Here is an 18,806-nt window from a genome sequence, read left to right as displayed (position 1 = left end):
GGAGTCCTATCCAGCATATGTAAAGAGCTCCTACAAATCAATAAGATAAAGTCTAACACTCTCATTTCTAAAAACAGGCAAAAGATTTTAACAGGCACTTCATGAAAGAGGCTATCCAAGTGCCCCGTCAGCCCATGAAAGGTGATCGTTATCATCAGTAATTAGGGCAGTCAATGAAATACACTTCCCACCTCCACCAGATGGGTAGAAATTGGTGTCAGAATTGAAAGACCTGACAACACCAAGTCTTAATGGAGACATAGACCAGAACTCTGATGTCCTGCGGGAGGAAGCATAATTAACACAAACACTTTGGAAAATGGTTTGGCAGAAACTGCTTAAGCAAAACACAGTCAGATCCTGTGAGCCAGTCCTTCCATTCCTAGTTGTGTCCCTAGCAAATACGTGTGCCGTGTGCACAGAAGACGTGTACGAGGACATTCGTAGCAGCTTCGTTCATAATAGTCCCAAACCGGAAAGTCCCCCGCATGTGCTCCAACGACAGAATGCGTACATCGTTATGTATTCATATGCAGGAGCACCGCACAGGGGGAAAAAAACATACTTACAGACCAAAAGAAACCAGAAACAGAGAGCACTCTGCATGATTCCACTTAACCCGAAGTTCAAAAAGAGGGAAATTGATCTATGGGGCTAGCGGTCTGAATAGTGGTGTCCTCGGAGATTACCCTGAGAGGGAGCCTGCGGCTGCTGGTGGTCAAGGCTTCGAGCTGGGTCGCACGGAGCCATCACGAGCTGCCACGCAGATCCAGGGACTTTACTGTAAGTTACACTAGATGTGCAGAAGAAGAACATAGACCAGGGAATGAAAGTGGACTAGGGAAAGAAGGTGGGGGGGGGGGGCGGGTGGAAGCAAAGAAAAAAGAGACAAGGCATACCCAGCAGCCTTTGTTCTTAAAGGCTTTCTTGGAGAGATGTCCTCAGACTGGGTGGCCTGAGAGGAAAGTGCTGCAAAACCCCAGACTTACATTTTCATATCCGGAGACCAGAATAGAGGTCACATACCTCAGTCTCTGCCTTGGGCCCCTGACGGGGCCCCCAGGCCTGAGACAACCCCCCACCCCCGCCCCGGCCAGAGGAGCACAGGCTGGGGGAGGGGGCAGACTCGTGAGCCCAGTCCTGGTGCCATCTCCTGTTCACCCTTGTGCCACTTGCGCCTTTGTGATCCTCCGTAGAGGCCTGCTTCAGTGTGCGCGTTGACTCCGGTCAGGGGGGCCCCTGTGCAGGCACGGACCAGCTCCCCGCTCTTCCTTAAGCTGGGCACCCTGCCAGCAGGAGCTAACGTGTAAGCGTGTCTGGGTTCTCGATAGATCGTTCATCGGGCCTCGTGGGTGATCTGGAAAGGTCTATTTCTGGAAAAGCACCCACGATCATTTTCGCCCAAGGAGCAGGAAATGGCCGGGAGGAGGTCAGGGCAGATCAAGGGCAGTGTGCTCTGGAGGCTGTGACCAGGTGTGTGTGTGCACACGTGTGTTTCGTGAGAATTTTAGATTTATCACAAAGGTGGAGGAGTGTTGGGCACAACAGTCAGTCCTCATGGGAGCTTCCCTGAATTAACCCCCTCCACACACACCTGTCGGGCGTCTCCCACCCCACCCGGAGTTCCGGGGCTCCAGCGCCGTCTGGTAGAACGTGAGTCTCGTGCGGTTCTACATGTTGTGGTAGCCATGCTCCGAGAAGAAATAGAGGAAATCAAAAAAATATATATATTTTTTTTAAAGAGGAGAGTATTCTTTTTTTTTTTTTGACAAGAGATCACAAGTAGGCAGAGAGGCAGGCAGAGAGAGAGGGGGAAGCAGGCTCCCCGCTGAGCAGAGAACCCGTTGCCAGGGCTCCATCCCAGGACCCTGAGATCATGACCTGAGCTGAAGGCAGAGGCTTAACCCGCTGAGCCACCCAGATGCCCCCAAACTTAATACTTTAAAATTTTTTTTTTAAGATTTCATTTATTTGACAGAGAGGGAACAGAAGCAGGGGCGGGGTTGGGAGAAGCAGTCTCCCCACTGAGTAGGGACCCCCCAAGCCAAAGGTAGATGTTTAATGATTGAGGCACCCAAGCACCCCAAATTTAGTATTTTTAACTCCATATATCCAAGATGTAACTAGTATAAAAATGTGAGGCATCTGGCATTCTTTCTGTTAAGTCTTCGACATCCACTGTGCAGTTTCCCCCACAGCACCACTTGGGCTAGCCTCATACCAAGCACTTGGTAGCCACTTGTGGTGTCTATGTGGTCCTAAAACAGGGTGGCCCTGGCCCTGATGGAGGCCAGCGGGGCTGTGGGAGTGTCAACGCATCCTCACTCCGCAGTGGCTTAAGCAGACGAGGACACGTTCGGTGCAGGTCGGAAGGCTGCTCGTGGTGGAGTCTTGAGCCTGGGCCGCCTGGGCCGCCTGCAGGTGGGGGAAGGAAGATCGGGACGAGGGGTCATGTCTCGTCCTTAATCTAGATCCAGAAGCCACCCAGGTCACTTCCCAGCATTTAGCTGTACAACCACACCAGGATGTAAAGGGACCTGCACAGTGTCTGGTGGGACAGCCATGAGCCCAGGAAGAGGGAGAACGGATTAAGGGAGGAATCAAGCCTCTGGCCTGCAGGTTAGAGGCCTCTGGGGGTGATGTGGTTGGGAGCTGGACCTGGTCCCGGGGTCAATGGCCACAGTGGCCCCCCAAGCCCCCCCCACCCCAGGACAGAGGCCTCACACCGGCACCAACACCTGCTGCCTTTTATAGCAAACTCACCGTGGTCTGTCCCCCCGCAGCCGGAGCACAGCATGGATTTCGTCAGCAGGGAGCAGTTCATGAACTTCACCAAGCAGCTGCAGGCCCGCGTTCTGCTCATCAAGTAAGTGCAAGCCCCGCGCCTCCAAAGACCCTCAGCTGCCAGGAACCCCCAGGTCTCCCTCGTGTGAGGTTCCGGGTTCTCCTGCTTGAGGCTGGGCTGCCCCTGGCACCAGGGCGTGGAGGGCAGGGCCGGGGAGGGCGCAGGCAGCAGGGCTGGGCAGGCACCAGCCGACTGTCCCCTGCCAGGTCCCCTGGCCCTTTGCTGCTCCCCGGCCTTCCAACCGCCCCCAGCTGCCAGCCGCAGTCCCCCAGCCACTCCCTGTGGCCACAGCTGTGACTTCTAGGGACGTGTGTCTCTGGTGCTGAGCATAGGGGTCTAGGAAGCACGAACTGGAGTTGCAGATCCAAACCACAGTGAGATACGCAGCAACCCCCGACACCTGGGGACGGCGGAACCCTACATGGCAGGGGACAGGCACTGGCAAGGATGTGGAGAAACCAGAGCCTCCCACTGTGGGGCTGTAAAGCGGCACAGTCACTTGGAACAGTCTGGCAGTTTCTGGAGCCACTAAGTTACCACAGGGCCCCACAGTCACCCTCCCAGGGACCTACAGGCCCGACCTAGGTCCACACGGCAGCTCGTGCAGGACCGTCCAGAGCGGTGCTCGTCACAACAGCCCGGAGGCAGAGGCCACCCAGGCGAGCGCCAGCAGACAGGCCGAATGCGGCGTGTCCACGCGGGGGGCTACATTTCAGCCAGAAGGGAACGAACTGGTGCAGGCTACACGGGTGACTCGGGAGAACAGGACAGAAAGTGAAAGCCAGTCCCGAGTGCACGCGTTCTGTGGTTCGACCCACACACCAGTGCGGAGCGCAGAGTCTCTGCGGTCAGTGTTGGCGTAAACCCAGGAGCTGGGTGAGAACCAGAAGCTCCGGTTTGGGGTTTTTTGAGACGATGACAGTGTCCTCAAATCGACTTAAGACTTTATTTATTTATTTGACAGAGAGAGATCACAAGTAGGCAGAGAGGCAGGCAGAGAGAGAGAGAGGAGGAAGCAGGCTCCCTGCTGAGCAGAGAGCCCGATGCGGGACTCGATCCCAGGACCCTGAGATCATGACCTGAGCCGAAGGCAGCGGCTCAACCCACTGAGCCACCCAGGCGCCCTGCAGAACTCTTAAGTATACAGGAGAAATGGGCAAAATCTCAGGAAGGATGTGGAGAGCGAGCATGGACTCGGGCCCGTCCCATCCCGGCTGCGCCATGCAGAGGCCCCGGCCGCGGGCGGGTCCCATGACCCTGCCGAGGTAAACCCCGCAGCACCTTGGCCACAGTGGGCCCTGAACTGCAGGAAAATCAGAGGCAAGCCTAGGCTGGTCTCCGCTCAGCCTGGAAGCCGGGCTGGGGGAGGCAACAGGGTGTCCCCAGGGTGAACCTTGATTTTCCTCTCACTTTCCAGAGCAATGCAAGGATATTTTAACGTGAGAAGGGAGGATGACACCAACAAGAACATCATAACTTTTGTGACAGACACGCTGAAATTGATCCTAAAGGAGGTAGGGGCATGAGCTCAGCTCGGGTGACCTCAGCACCACCACCGAAGGGGAGCCTGTGTGGCCGGCCCGCAGTGCCCTCCCTCTCCCAGGGAGGGTCACCCTTGACTACTGGGCCCTCCCTAGCCTAGCTCTACCACCTCACAGGCCAGAATGACCCAGAAATCCGGACATCCCCCCCATTCCCAAATCAGGCCTTTCTGACTCTGAGTCAGGCTCTGACTTAACCAGCATGTAACTGGGGAGCTGTGGGTCAGTCTTGCCCCGTGGTTCACCATGGGGGACTCTTTGGAACCCCTGGGAGGTAGCAGACCCTGGGAAGGCCCCAGCACAGCAGAGGGGCCACACTCACCAACCATTCCCGCCCCTCTCCAGCGGTACCAGTACATCCAAGTCCCGGGCTGCCACTACGTCCACTTGAACCAGCCCGAGAACGTGGCTGGTATCATCAGTGCCTTTCTGCAGAGCAAGGAGACGATACCACACCATATGTAGCCTGGGCCCAGGCCTTTGGAGACCCGATGCCCACCACTCACCACCCAGATTCCTAGTTCCAGGCCCTCCAGCCAGGGCAGTGTGGTAGAGACTGGCCTCACTGGTCTTGAATGGAGAATCCTGGGGAGTTTGGGGGACACGGGGCAAGATTCTTTCAACATCTGTGACTTCAAGGGGGAGACCCTGTTTGGATCTGGGGGCGCTGTTCTGTGGCTGGCGGTCTGCAGGGAGCGGGGGAGGGAAGGAGCAGCCAGGCGGCCGCCCAGCCAGACAAAAAATAAAACGGTTCTTGTGTGCTTCTGAGGCTGTCCCGTCTGCGCGGGGGCTCTTCCAGGAGGGGAAGGGAGAATACAGTGGACACTCAGATGGAGACCAAAGGCCCGGGGCAGACTGGGAACAGACAAACCGGGAGAAGGAAGTAACCATGGCCTGGGCTGGTGGCTCTCTGCGGCCTGTGGGCCCCCCTCCACCAGGCAGGCCTCACCAGCACTGCGCCCCCCCCCCACTGCTGTGGCCTCAGAACCAGGGGGAGGGTCCTGTCCTTCCCCACACCGTGTGCGCTCAGATCGGGCGGGGGGGGGGTTTGATGTGGCAGCCCCTGGGCCTGGGCAGTCTGGGACAAGTGTCCCAGGCCTTCACGTCCTGCCTGGCCACACACCGCCACCGCTCAGTGCCCCTCTCCGGGGGGCCCCGGGACCAGCTCGGCTCAGTAGGGTCGGAACTTGCGCTGTGCCCGCATCAGCTCGATCCTCTGCTTGTCTTCCTCGAACTTCTTACGCAGCTGGGCTAGATCTGGGGAAGGGGATGGGAAAATGGTCAGTGTACCCTGTGGGGACTGTGCCCCCCCTCCGCCCTCCTCTCTGATACTGTCCAGACGCTGCAGGGAAAGATGAGCCTGCAGGCCCAGAGGGCAGGGCACGGGAGCCAGGGCGGCCACACGCCTGAGCTTTCTGGAAGACTCAGCAGAAGAACGAGCGCAGCGAAAGCAAGATGCCCGCTCCCTTACCACCCCCCCACACATCCGGGGTTAAGGCAGGCGGCTCTGGGGTATGGGGAGCCCCCCCAGGGGCACCTGTCCTGCCCTTCCCCACTGCAGCAGCCAGCCTGGGGAGAACATCAGGGAGTAAAGGGACTTGGGCCCCGGAATTCTGCAGAATTCGGATGGCGGCTCTGGTCACCAGGGGACCAAGTCAGGAATACAGAGGGGCGGGCCCAGAGGGAGAGCCGATGTAGACGTGCTGTCGGCGGTTCTAGAGAGACGAGCAGGAGCTACGGTGCCCAAAGAGAGACGCCAGAGTGGGAAGCAGCAGCAAGACAGGCGAGAGGGTGACGGGCCTGGATGGCAGGTCACCATCCACTGCTGAGCCTGTCCCCCTGCCAAGGCCAGGGCCAGCACCCTCTGCCCACGGGGAAGCCACCCCGCAAACAAGGAGTGGCCTGCGGCACACGCTCCGCGTCATCAGGAGCAGGAGTGAGCCGGGGCGAGCGGGCGCTCCTGCCGACACGCTCCGTGCGAGGGCGCCCGCCCTGTAGTCACTCACACCCACCGTCACACGCACCGTCACACGCACCGTCACACGCACCGTCACATGCACACACTCTCACACAGCAGCGGCGGCTCCCTGAGGCCCTCTCTGTGGCCCTGCTGCAGCCCGACAGGTTCCAGCGCCAACCGCTCGGGGTGGTCCCACGTCCCGGGTGTGTCCCAAGCGTCTCAACAACTCAGGGCCCCCACAGCTGTCGCAGGGAGCAACAGGGGCACCGCCGCAGGGGATGCTGCAGGCTGGGACCCTGATTCCAGAGCCTGTTGGGACGTCTGTGTCCAGGGAACCCCCCCCCCAACTCCACACCCACGTCCCAGTGGCGCCCGTGGGAGCCCTGCGCTCCGGACGGGGCTGAAGCACGACACTCTGGCCCCTCCCTTACGCTCCATCTTGCTCTCTCGGTGCTGCCAGGCGTAGAAGTTGAGCAGCTCCTTGCGGGCGCGCTTCCGCCTCTCCCTGTCCAGCACCCGCAGGCTGGCCGCCTCCGTCCGCGGCAGCACGGGCCGCCGGCCCCGACGGGTCACCTTCACCCAGCCCTCCTCGTCCGGAACCCCTTCCTCCTCCTTGGCCTTGGCCTCCTCCTGCAAGGAGAGGACGCTGTGCCCGGCGGACCCCGGGACCCGCCCTGCAGCCTGGGGTGCCCCCCCCCACCTTCGAAGCTCTCTCTCCGGCACCCAGAACCTTCTTGCCACCTCCCCGCACCCACCACCTGCTGCGCCCTCTCCCTCCCAGGAGCTAAGTCTTGGGGGAGCGGGGGGCACAGAGGTACTGACACTGCCTCCTCGTCCCTCAGACTGTTTCCCACAGGCCACTTAGAGACCAGGCATCACCCAGGGAGGGGACACAGGACTCAGCAGGGAAAAAGGGAGCCCAAACTCTACACAGTGACCAAGACAGGGTGGCAACCCTCATCCCCCTGCAGAGCGACACGACACCTGTGATGCCGTCCGCACGGAAGCCCCACCTCAGCTATCCTCTTGTCATACGCCTCCATGAACGTGTCCACTTCGGCCCTCAAGGCCTCAGGGTCTGGCACGGAGTCTGCGTAGCTGCTGATCCACTCTGAGGAGAAAGTGGGGAGGGAAACGGGACCTCCTCAGACCTAATCCTCAGGGCCCTGAGTGCCCAGCCTGGCAGGATCTTCTCACGCAGGCCACGAGGATGGAGACTTGCGGCTCAAGGAAGGTTCTAGGGGCGGCAAGCTGGGCCCGCCCCTCCACCCGCCCTGACTGCCGCTCTGGGGGTGCGTGGACACAGCAGGCACTGCCCACAGTGCTCCCCCCGCCAACCCAGGGCCCAGGAAGTGGGGTGGGGGCGCGACGCTGCCGTGGTACGGACTGTGGATGCCGCTCTTCACAGGGTGACTCTCTGTCGAGGCCAGTAAAGGGCCCTTGAGGACTAAGGCAGCAGACACCCCGCCTGGCTTCTGGAACACCACGTAGGCCACCTGGAAGCCCTGGGGGAAGGAGAGGTGTCAGAAGGTCAGCACCCGTCCCACCCGCCCAGCAACTGGCTCCCAGGGCTCCCAGACCCCTCGCTGGGCTAGGGGACACGTGCTGGTATGTTCCTGAACCAGGAAGATAACCAGAAAGTTCTCTGTTATCCTGGGGAGGGACAGCCACGCTCCTGGTTTTCCAACTCCCGCTAGAAGCGACCCAGGTGAGGTGAGACACTCGGGACTTCCCTTCCGGTGATGGGAGGGACGCGGTGACAAACCAGCTCGCCGCGTCCTGGGAGCGGACAGAGCACGCACTAGGTCAGACCGCGTGACGCCAGGGGAAGGTGGGAGCTCAGGACAGGGAGAGGAGGCCAGGCCGGGAGGCCTCAGGAAGAAGGGACTTTGGCTGGGGAGCAGGAGGGGAGCTCTGGGAGGCCCTTCAGGGCAGCGAGCAAGATGGTCTCTGAGCTCCCACCCAGGACAATGGAGAGAGCTGGACAAGAAGCTAAAGGACGTGGCAAATCCAGGGAAAGGAGCAGAGGCACTGCTTACTGGCCGGCGTCCTCGGCCACATGTGGCAGGGACTGGCCTACCAGTGCCACCCTGGCCGCCGCCTGCGCCCCCAGGTGAGCAGATGGCAGCACTTGGACGCTTACCGGAACGGGCGTGGGGTGAAAAAACTTGGACTTTGGCTCCTCTGCGCTGTCAGTGAGGTCTGGCTTCTCCTGTAACTGCACGGACTGGACGGGGCCGCAGGGGGAGAAGAGGCGGGACAGGCACTCCTGCCGCAGAAAGCACAGCGTGAGGGGCTGCGGGGCCTCGGGGAGCCTCCCTCCGCCCAGGGTGGCACCGCCAGGGGACCAGGGCCCCCAAAGGTCTCGGAGCCCGTGTCTGCCCACCTGCAGGGCACACACACAGGCCGAGAGCCAGCCATATCCTCCTCTGTACCGTCACTGTCCTGCCCTCCCACAGCCCGAGCCCACAACCCTGTGAATTTCCAAGTTCAAAACTGTTGAGTAAAAAAACCCACACCTCCACTGGCCATGGGACATGGGAGGGAGCAGACACAGCGTGAGACAGAATTCAGGTATAAACTTTTTGACTTTATGACTGCTTGAAGGAAACTGCTTGAAACATGTGCCCAGGTTATTTGCTTGGTCCCTGAAAAGGGATTTCTCGCTTTGAAAGGTCAGTCGTCCGTCGCTGCCCCTTTCTCTGGTTGAACGATCCCCGGAGGAGGATTAGGTTCTATCAGGAGACTAGGAGCGGACGTTTCCGGGGTTATGCAGAGGATTCTGGATTTCAGGAGCCAAACAACTAAGTTTTCCTTCCTGCAGCAGCCATTTAAACCTGGAGTCAACACTGTGTTTTTGGGACTCAGACCGGCGGTGATCCTTGGGAGGGGAGAGCCGTGAAGGGACTTCTTGGGCTCGGGTCACATTCTGGTTCTGGGGGCTGAGTATGCAGGCCTGTTCAGTCTGTGAAACACAGCGAGCTATATACCCTGTGGCCAGGCCTTTCTCTGCACACACACACGCTTCAGGAAGCGTAAAACATGACAGCCTCTCTCCTGCTTTTCTCGGACTGCAGAAAAGTGTTTTTGAAATTAGTTCCTATCTTGAGGATTCTCTCCCTCTGCCTCTGTCCTGCCCCCACTCACTCTCCCTAAAATAAACATATCTTTAGAAATTAATATTCCTTTCTTTTTTTAAAAGATTTTATTTATTTATTTGACAGAGATCACAAATAGGCAGAGAGGCAGGCTGAAAGAGAGAAGAGGAAGAAACAGGCTCCCTGCCGAGCAGAGAGCCCGATGTGGGACTCGATCCCAGGACCCTGGGATCATGACCTGAGCCGAAGGCAGAGGCTTAACCCAATGAGCCACCCAGGCGCCCCAGCAAAACAACCATTTTTGTGAAAATACATTAATGCCTGGACAGATTTAGAGGATAAGCTTATCTTCTATTTTTAAAAAAAAATACTTATTTATTCGACAGCGAGAGAGGAAACAAAGCAGGGGGAGAGGGAGAGGGAGAAAGAGGCTTCCCACCGAGCAGGGAGCTTGATGTGGGGCTCGATCCCAAGACCCTGGGATCATGACCTGAGCCGAAGGCAGATGCTTAACGACTGAGCCACCCAGGCACCCCGTATCTTCTATTTTTACCTATGGAGATGTATCACTTTTATCATCAGGGAAAACATGTAATTCAAAGAATTCTGGGAAATAATAAAAAAGCTTTGAGCTTCTTAGAAATGTACTTTATATTTTTTTATTTTTTAAAGATTTTATTTGAAAGAGAGAGAGAGCACAAGCAGGGGGAGTGGCAGGCAGAGGGAAAGGGAGAAGAGGGCCCCCTACTGAGCAGGGAGCCTGATGTGGGAACCAGTCCCCGGACCCTGGGACTGTGACCTGTGCCAGAGGCAGATCTTAACCAACTGAGCCACCCAGGGGCCCCAAAACTTTACTTTTCAAAGCATAGCTTTAGGGACGCCTGGGTGGCGCAGTTGGTTGGATGACTGCCTTCGGCTCAGGGCGTGATCCTGGAGTCCCGGGATCGAGTCCCACATCGGGCTCCCAGCTCCATGGGGAGTCTGCTTCGCTCTCTGACCTTCTCCTCGCTCATTCTCTCTCTCACACTCTCTCTCTCAAATAAATAAATAAAATCTTTAAAAAAAAAAAAAAAAAAAGCATAGCTTTAAAAAAAATTTCCAAAAAAATAGTATTAAATTAAAATTTAAAATAAATAAGTAAATAAATAAGTAATCATTTCCAAGGTCCCTGGGTGGCTTAATTGGTTAAGTGTCTGATGCTTGCTTTCGGCTCAAGTCATGATCTCAGGGTCTGGGATCAAACCCTGTGTCTGGCTCTGTGCTGGGTGTGGAGGATGCTTGAGATTCTCCCTCTCAGCCTCTGCCCCCACGTTGTGCGTGCTCATGCTATTTCTCTCTCTCTCTCTCTCTCTCAAATAAAAATATAAATCTATCTTGCCTTCGGCTCAGGTCATGATCCCAGGTCCTGGGATCGAGCCCCACATCGGGCTCTCTGCTCAGCCGGGAGCCTGCTTCCTCCTCTCTCTCTGCCTGCCTCTCTGCCTATGTGATCTGTCTGTCAAATAAATAAATAAAATCTTTAAAAAAAAAAAAAAAATAAAAATAAAAAGACATTTCCGGGGCGCCTGGGTGGCTCAGTGGGTTAAAGCCTCTGCCTTTGGCTCAGGTCATGATCCCAAGGTCCTGGGATCGAGCCCTGCATCGGGCTCTCTGCTCAGCAGGGAGCCTGCTTCTCTCTCTCTGCCTACTTGTGATCTCTTGTCTGTCAAATAAATAAATAAAATCTTTAAAAAAAAAAAAAAAGACATTTCCAGGGCCCCTAGCTGGTTCAGTCGATAAAGGATGTAGAGAGTACTTAAAAAAAATAATAATAATAAGCTATTTCCTCTCACAAGAGACAGATGCAGCAGTCTTCTAGATGCCCTGCCTTGGGGCTTCAGTTGGATGCTTCCACCTAACCAGCAAGGACCAGCGGAAGGAGGCCAGAGGAAACCCAACCCTACCCGTAGCTCCTGGCCCGCCCTAGAGGTTCCCTCCCGGACACCCGCTCACCTCTGTGCAGTATGGGGGCACATTGAGGACAAAAAGGGTCCGCTTCTGAGGCCAGGAAGACTTGGTGCCTTCTCGAACTCTGTGCTCTCTCACATAGAGGTAGTGAGAAGCCTGCTGCTTTTCCGAGAACTTGATTGGGATGACTGGACAGGAAATGGGGGCAGGGAGGGACAGCGTGAACATCAAGCTCAGGCTGTCCCTTTCTGGCCATCTGTCTGTCCGTTCCATCACTGAGCCCTTCCCCTAGGCAAGGCCTGTGCGGAGTACTGTGCAGGCTGTGAGAGTGAAGGAACAGAGAACCTGCCTAGGAGGGACACCCAAGCAGGTGGGGGAGAGAATGTAAACGGGCAATTACGACAGGTGGGGAGCACCATGAGACGGCAGCCCAAACCCCACTGCTCTTGGGGTCAACACCAAAATCCTGACATCGGCTGGAAGCCTTGCCAGACCCTGCCCACCTTTCGCATCCTTTTGCAGAGTCCGCCCCCCACCACTGTGCGGGCCTGCCCCTCTGCCTTCTCTCCATTCCTCCAGTAAGTCCAGGCCTCACTCAAGCTCACATGTTTCCTTTACCTGAAACACCAACCTTCTTCTTCCACCCACTCCTCAGGTTTAACTTTACTTCCTCTGAGAGCCTTCCACGCCAAGTCAGGGCCACCTGCTCTGTGCCTTGACAATGTCTCTCCATGTCTCTAAGTCTCTATCTGCGTAATCATTTGGGGTTAATCTCTGACATTCCCGTAATGCTAGGGGCTGTTTTCTGTTTCTCCCGGCCTCCTTCAGAGCACCGTGGGGATACCGCTGCAGCACCTGTGCTCAGGAAGTTCCCACAAGAGTAGCACAAGACAACGAACAAGGCAGCACGTAAGAAGATCCTATCAAATATGAAAGAAAGGGGGAAACTGCGGGATGGTTGCATGGCGGAGGTCTTCAGATGGGTATCTGAACGGCCTCTTTGAGGAAGTAGTATCAAAGTCATAAGGCACAGCTGTGTGAAAAGGGCACCTCAAGTGCAAAAACCCTGAGGGCGTAAAGAGCTTGTTGCTCCAGAGGAACAGAGAGAGCTCCAGGGCGGCTGAGGCAGAACATGTGGGGCCACACAAGTCAGTAAGTTTGGCTTTCGTTTGAGGTGCTAACTTGTAAAGCCACGGGAGGGAATTCAGTGGGTATGGGGCTATACAGGCAGGCTGTGAGGCAAGATCTGATTTAAATCTGACTTTGGAAAGCACATTCCGGCACCTGGGCGAACAGAAAGCAGGGGCAGCAGAACCAGCTGGGAAGGCACAGCCGGGTTAGGGGCGATAATAGGGGCCAGACTAGGAGTGCCAGAGGTGATAAGAAGCGGGTGGGCTCCCTCGTCCGGGGTTAGAGGGTGGACAGAGACGGGTTTCCCCAAGGGAAGCGGTGGCCAAAATGGGCTCGTCCCGGAAAAGTGCCGCCAGACGCGAGCAGGGCGTCTTGGGGGCTTCCGGGCCACCAGGCCTCATACCCAATCGCGCGGGGGTCCCCGAGCCAGCGCCGCCGCCCGAGCCGCCCCCCCGGGGAAGCCTGACCGCCCCGACCCCGCGGCCCCTCACCTGAGTAACCCGGCGGGCTTGGAATCCCCTGCTCCGGGTCCCGCGACCCACGTTTCCTCCTGCGCGCCACCATCTTGCCAGCCGGAAGCCGCGGGGGCCGCTGGGAGTTGCAGTCGGCGCTGGGAGCGTGCGCGTTTCCATGACCACGGCGGGGCGGCGTGGGGCCCGCCTTCTCGGTTCCAGGCCCGCCTCCGGGCCCGGGTACCTTCGCCGCTCAACCTTCGTTTGCTCCGCGTAGTCAGCCCGTGGATGTGTGGGTAAATGTCGGCGTGGAGGGAACTCAGCCTTCCAGTCTTGCAGTGCGCAGGTAGCAGTGAAGACCGCATTGAAGCTGACCATTCCAGCCATTTCTAAGTGTACAATTCAGTGGCATTAAGTGTTTTCTCAGTATTCTGCGACCAACCTCCTTGCCCATCTCCAGAATGTTTCATCCTCCCGAGCTGAAACTCTGTACTTGTTTCCCCCTTCCCCCAGCCCCTGGTAACCACCATGTTACTTCGCTCCTGTGAATCTGACTCCGCTGGATACCGCATGCAATGCAATCATACAGTATGTGTCCTTCTGTGTCTGGCTTATTCCACTTTGCGTGTGTTCATGTTAATCCACGTAGCAGCAGGTCTCAGAATTTCCTTCCTTTTTAGAGCTGAGTAATATTTCACTTAGGTGTAGATCCCATTTTGCTTATCCATATGTCTGTGGACATTTGGGTTGTTTCTACTTTTGGCTATTGTGAATAACGTTGCTATAAATATTCTCTACAACTTTTGGGCAGACATGTTTTGATCTCTCTTGGATACATATCTAGGAGAATTTTTTTTTTAAGATTTTATGTATTTACTTGACAGACAGAAATCACAAGTAGGCAGAGAGGCAGGCAGAGAGAGAAGAGGAAGGAGGCTCGCTGCTGAGCAGAGAGCCCAGGTGGGACTCGATCCCAGGACCCTGAGATCATAACCTGAGCCAAAGGCAGAGGCTTTAACCCACTGAGTAACCCAGGTGCCCCTCTAGGAGAATTTCTTGATCATTACAGTAACTGTGTTTCACTTTTTGAGAACTGCCTGTTTTCCAAAGTGGCTGCATCATTTTAATGTCTCACCAGCAAAGTTTGAGGGTCTAAAATTCTCCACATCCTCACCATTATTTATATCTAATATTTTGGCTATAGCCATCCTAATGATCGTATAGTGATAGCTCCTTGCTTGGGTTTTGATTTGCATTTCCCTGATCATGAGTGATGCTGAGCATCTTTTCATGTGCTCATTGGCCATTCGTGTGGGCTTTTGTTTTTTGAGAAATGTTTACTCAGAGTCTGCTCATTTTCTGTTGGGTTATTTTTACTTTTATCGTTGTGCTGTAAGAGTTCTTCATCTTTCCTGGGTGCCATTCCCTCATCAAATACGTGATTTGCAAATACTCTCTTCTAATCTGTGGGTTGTCTTTTCACTTTCTTAAAGGTACAAAAGTTTTTAAATTTTTGAAGTTAAATTTACTTTTGGAGGGTATCTAGTTGTCTGCACCATTTGTTAGACTATTCTTTCCCCCACTGAATTAATTGTCTTGGTACCTTTGCTGAAAATTAATGGACCAGATACACGAGGCTTTCGTTTTGGACTCTCCATTCTATTCCACTGGTCTGTCTGTCTCTCCTTATGCCAGTCTCACACTGTCTTAATTACTGTAGCGTTTGACTTAAGTTTTGAAATCTGGAAGTGTGAGTTCTTCAACTCTCTTCTTTTTCAAGATGGTTTTGGCTCCACAGGACCCCTTTAAATTCTTTCAATAATGTTTTGTAGTTTTCAGGATATAAGTTTTACGCTTATTTTAAGTACACTTAAGTATTAATTTTATCCTATTTTATTGTTTGACTCTATCCTGAGTTTCAGAATTGTTTTCTAATATGACTTTTAGATTACTCATTGTATCAATTGACCTAGCATTCTGCAACTGTGCTGTGTACGTTAGTTCTGGTAGTCTTTCAGTGGATTCCTTAGCATTTTCTGTATAAAGACCATGTCATCTACAAATAGAAATAATTTTACTTTTTTCTTTCCAATCTGCATGCTTTTCTCTGCAACTCCCCGACTCCTTCCCAAACCAAAACCCCTTGGCTAGAGCCTCCAGTTCACTGTGGAACACAAGTGGTAAAAGCAGACATCCTTGTCTTGTCTCAGATCTTAGAGGGAAAGCTTTTGATATTTAACCCAGGGATTACTGATTTCACTGTCACCAAGAACACACAGTATGAACTTAATTCTTTTGCACTTGTTGAGATTTGTTTTTTTGGGCAGGATATGGGTATATGTCCCATGGTATTTGAAAAGAATGTGTGTTCTGTTGTTGGGTGGAATTTTTTGTTGGTTGCATCCTGTTGGTTGGTGGTAATAAGTTCTACATCCTTGATGTTCTGTCTAGTTCTACCTATTGTTGCAAGGGATGTTGAAGTCTTCGAGCGTTTAAGTGTGGATTTGCTATTCCAATTCTATCAGGTTTTGCATCACATGATTTGTAGCTCTGTTACTTGGCATACATATTTAGGATTCTGTCTTCTTGGTGGATCAACCTTGTTTTTTTTTTCCCCCCCATTATACAATGTTCCTCTATCTCTGGTAACTTTCTTTGCTCTGAAGTCTAATATATCCGATACTAACATAGCTACTTTGGGGGGGGTTGTTGGCATGATATATATTATTTTCAATCATTTTGCTTTCAGCCTTATATTGTCATATTGGATGTGTCTCTTGCAGAGAGCATGTAAGGGCATGTTTTTTCCACTCACTTTGCCAATCTTTCAGTGGATGTATATATAGACTATTTATATTTGATACAGTGATCTTAGTGATATAGTTTAATCTCACATTTTATTAATTTTGTTTTTTCCGGGGTGCCTGGGTGGCTCAGTGGGTTAAACCTCTGCCTTTGGCTCAGGTCATGGTCCCGGGGTCCTGGGATCCAGCCCCGCATCGGGCTCTCTGCTCAACGGGGAGCCTGCTTCTCTCTCTCTGCCTACTTGTGATCTCTGTCAAATAAATGAATCTTTTTTAAAAAATTTTTTTTTCCTGCCATCCTGTGAGTTACCTGAACATTTTTTTTTTCAGATTCATTTTTATTTTTCTGTAGTGTTTCGGGTTGTGTTACCTTTTTTAGTGATTGCTCGAAGAGTCTCATCATATATACTTGTCACTACCGTATAGCCCTGCTGACATCTACCAGTTTGGGTGAAATGTAGAAAACTTCCATTTCCCTTTGTCCTCTCCTATTTATAAAGTAATTGTTTTAAATATTTATTCTATGTACATTGAGAACCACATCAGTGTTATAATTTTGGTTTCAACCATTAACAATTTAGAAAATTCAAGAGAAGTATTTTACCTATAGTTTTACTTTTTAAAAAAAATTTTATTTATTTGACAGAGATCACAAGTAGGCAGAGAGGCAGGCAGAGAGGGGATAGCAGGTCCCCCACCGAGCAGAGAGCCAGACACGGGGCCCAATCTTAGGACTTCAGGATCATGACCTGAGCCAAACGCAGAGGCTTTAACTCACTGAGCCACCCAGTCGCCCCTATTTCTACTGTCTTACGTTCCTTTCTGATACACAAGTTTCCTTCTTTTATTTTTTCCTTCAAGGTTAGGGAGCTTTTTTAGCCATTATTTCAGGCAACGCATTTCTAATTTTCTTTTATCTGAGAATGTCTGAAATAATTTTTTAAAATCTTTTTTTTTAAGATTTTATTTGACAGATAGAGATCACAAGTAGGCAGAGTGACAGGCAGAGAGAGAGAGAGAAGAGGAAGCAGGCTCCCTGCGAAGCAGAGAGCCCAATGTGGGGCTCGATCCCAGGACCCTGAGATCATGACCAGAGCTGAAGGCAGAGGCCTTAACCCACTGAGCCACCCAGGCGCCCCTGTCTGAAATAATCTTGATCCCTGACAGATATTTTTTGCTGGATGTAGAATTCTCACCCAACCTTATGTTAAAAATGTGCCACTTCCCTTTGGCCGCTTGGTTTCTGATGAGGGACCTGTCATATTGTTTTTCCCTTAAAAGATGTCACTTTTTCTTTTGCTTTTATTTTTTTTTAAACAATTTTATTTTATTTATTTGGCAGACCGCGATCACAAGTAGGCAGAGGCAGGCAGAGAGAGAGAGCAGGAAGCAGGCTCCCTGCTGAGCAGAGAGCCCCATGTTGGGCTCCATCCCAGGACCCTGGGATCATGACCTGAGCCGAAGGCAGAGGCTTTAACCCACTGAGCCACCCAGGCGCCCTTCTTTTGCTTTTAAAATCTTTGTCTAGTTTTCTTAAGTTTGGCTGTGACGTGTCTTGGTGTTTATTTCTTCGGATTTGTTTGGGATTCTTAGAGCCTCTTGAATCTATAGGTTTAGATCTTCCACCATTTCTGGGAAGTATATGGCTATTACTTCAACTATTTCAGACTCAATTTTTCTTCTCTCCTTCTAGTACTCTGATGATTTTTTAATTTTAGTTTTTTTGTCATAGGTCCCCGAGGTCCTTTTTTTTCTTTTTTTTTAAATTTCCTTTCTGTTCAATTTGTTAATTTCTATTGCTTTACCTTCAACTTCAAGGATTCTTCCTTGCTTTTTTGGTTAATTGTGTTTTTCAGCTCTAAATGATTCTTTATATTCTTTGCTGAGACTTTGTATTTTTTTCACTTGTTTCAAGTGTGTTAATTTTTTGTTACACTTTTATGATGGCTGCTTTTAAATCCTTGGCAGGTAATTCTAACATCTTTTATCTCGGTGTTGTCTCCCTACCCCCTTTTCTGTTTCCCTGGCCTCTTCAGTCTATTTTTGACTGAAACATGGACATTTTGGGTCGTTACAAACACTGTTATCTTTCGATTTTCTGTTACAGCACGCACACCTCCTCTGATGCGGATGGAAAGGCACCACTTAATCACTGCCAGGTGTGGCTGGAGCTCAGGTTCCTTGATTGATGTCGGACACCCGGGGGTGGGGAGTGCCTCCTAGTTACTGCCTTGCAGGGGTCAGCTGGGGTCAGCTCCATCATCCTGTTCCACTTCTACTTAGAACACCCTGGTTGGGAGGGGTCAAGGGGCCTCATTTCTCCTCATATGGCCTCCACCAAAACCAATTTCAAGTTCCAGCTCCCTGCCTGGCCTTCTCTATACCACCCCAACAGGAATTTGGAGGTGCCCCCAGTACAGCCTCGTGAGGCTAGAAGCTTAAGATCCCAAGTTGGCTTATGTTGGTAGCGTCAGGGTGGTTTCTTCTGGGGTGAGGCTGTAGTCTTGTGAAGCTTATTTGGGGGGGGTGTGTGTCTGCTTTTTCAGAACTGTTTTGAGATGTGAAGGAAAAAACAGTGCCAGTTAATTCCTTGGGTCCCAGGGTCCCAAAGTCCTCAGTTAGTCTTTCTCTCCACCTTTCAGGCTTATGTCTGTTTTCTATAAAATCTCCAGGGCTCGATTTAGTGGAAAGGACAGGGATGAAGTACTTCCATTCTACTTTCCCAGAAGAGGGGCTGTTCCACTTACACCACAATAAAACCAGTATTAAGATATAAAATGGTACAGCCACTGTGCAGACTGGATAGCAACTCCTCAAATTAATAATCGAATTGCCATAGGATTTAGCAGTTCCACTTCTGGGTATGGATCCCCAAAAATTGAAAGCAAGGTCCTTCTTTTTTAGAGAGAGGCAGAGGTGGGGAGGGTGCGGATCTTAAACGGGCTCCATGCCCAGCGTGGAACTTGATGCTGGGCTTGATCTCACAACTCTGAGAGCACAACCTCAGCTGAACTCAAGAGTGGGATGC

General features: G+C 52.7%; 2 protein-coding genes across 3 annotated transcripts in view; one reads left to right on the top strand and one right to left on the bottom strand.

The window, feature by feature from the left end:
• Positions 1–5,151, top strand: part of SERHL2 (serine hydrolase like 2) — a 29,148-nt gene extending 23,997 nt beyond the window's left edge. Inside the window, exons 10-12 of the mRNA XM_044228373.1 lie at positions 2,784–2,866; positions 4,263–4,359; positions 4,732–5,151. Coding sequence (XP_044084308.1) covers positions 2,784–2,866; positions 4,263–4,359; positions 4,732–4,851 — 300 coding nt within the window. The 3' untranslated portion in view covers positions 4,852–5,151. The remainder of the gene's footprint in view (positions 1–2,783; positions 2,867–4,262; positions 4,360–4,731) is intronic.
• On the bottom strand, positions 5,139–13,092 carry RRP7A (ribosomal RNA processing 7 homolog A). Of its 2 annotated transcripts, XM_044228374.1 has the most exons (7): positions 13,014–13,092; positions 11,437–11,579; positions 8,490–8,615; positions 7,734–7,851; positions 7,360–7,457; positions 6,778–6,976; positions 5,139–5,643 (listed from the first exon to the last, which is right to left on the bottom strand). In XM_044228374.1, exons 1-7 carry the CDS (start codon positions 13,084–13,086, stop codon positions 5,558–5,560), a joined length of 843 nt encoding a protein of 280 aa, XP_044084309.1. In that variant the 5' UTR covers positions 13,087–13,092; the 3' UTR covers positions 5,139–5,557. The 2 variants fall into 2 exon arrangements, with proteins under 2 accessions (XP_044084309.1, XP_044084310.1); XM_044228375.1 differs by lacking the exon at positions 11,437–11,579 and having other exon boundaries at positions 13,014–13,091.
• Between the last annotated feature and the right edge of the window lie 5,714 nt (positions 13,093–18,806).

The sequence above is a fragment of the Neovison vison genome, chromosome 12 (genome assembly GCF_020171115.1).
Source record: "Neovison vison isolate M4711 chromosome 12, ASM_NN_V1, whole genome shotgun sequence".
In the NCBI taxonomy this organism is placed as follows: Eukaryota; Metazoa; Chordata; class Mammalia; order Carnivora; family Mustelidae; genus Neogale; species Neogale vison.
Note: the sequence above shows the minus strand (reverse complement) of the source record. Positions and strands in the feature narration are given on the sequence as shown.

What these genes read in the sequence shown, in the direction of transcription:
- RRP7A (XM_044228374.1), bottom strand. Translation starts at nt 13,086, where the DNA reads ATGGTGGCGCGCAGGAGGAAACGTGGGTCGCGGGACCCGGAGCAGGGG. An exon ending in TGCCCCCATACTGCACAGAG is followed by an intron (nt 8,616 to 11,436) that starts GTGAGCGGGTGT and finishes TTTCTGCGGCAG; the next exon opens with GAGTGCCTGTCCCGCCTCTT. An exon ending in TGTGAAGAGCGGCATCCACA is followed by an intron (nt 7,458 to 7,733) that starts GTCCGTACCACG and finishes CTTTCTCCTCAG; the next exon opens with AGTGGATCAGCAGCTACGCA.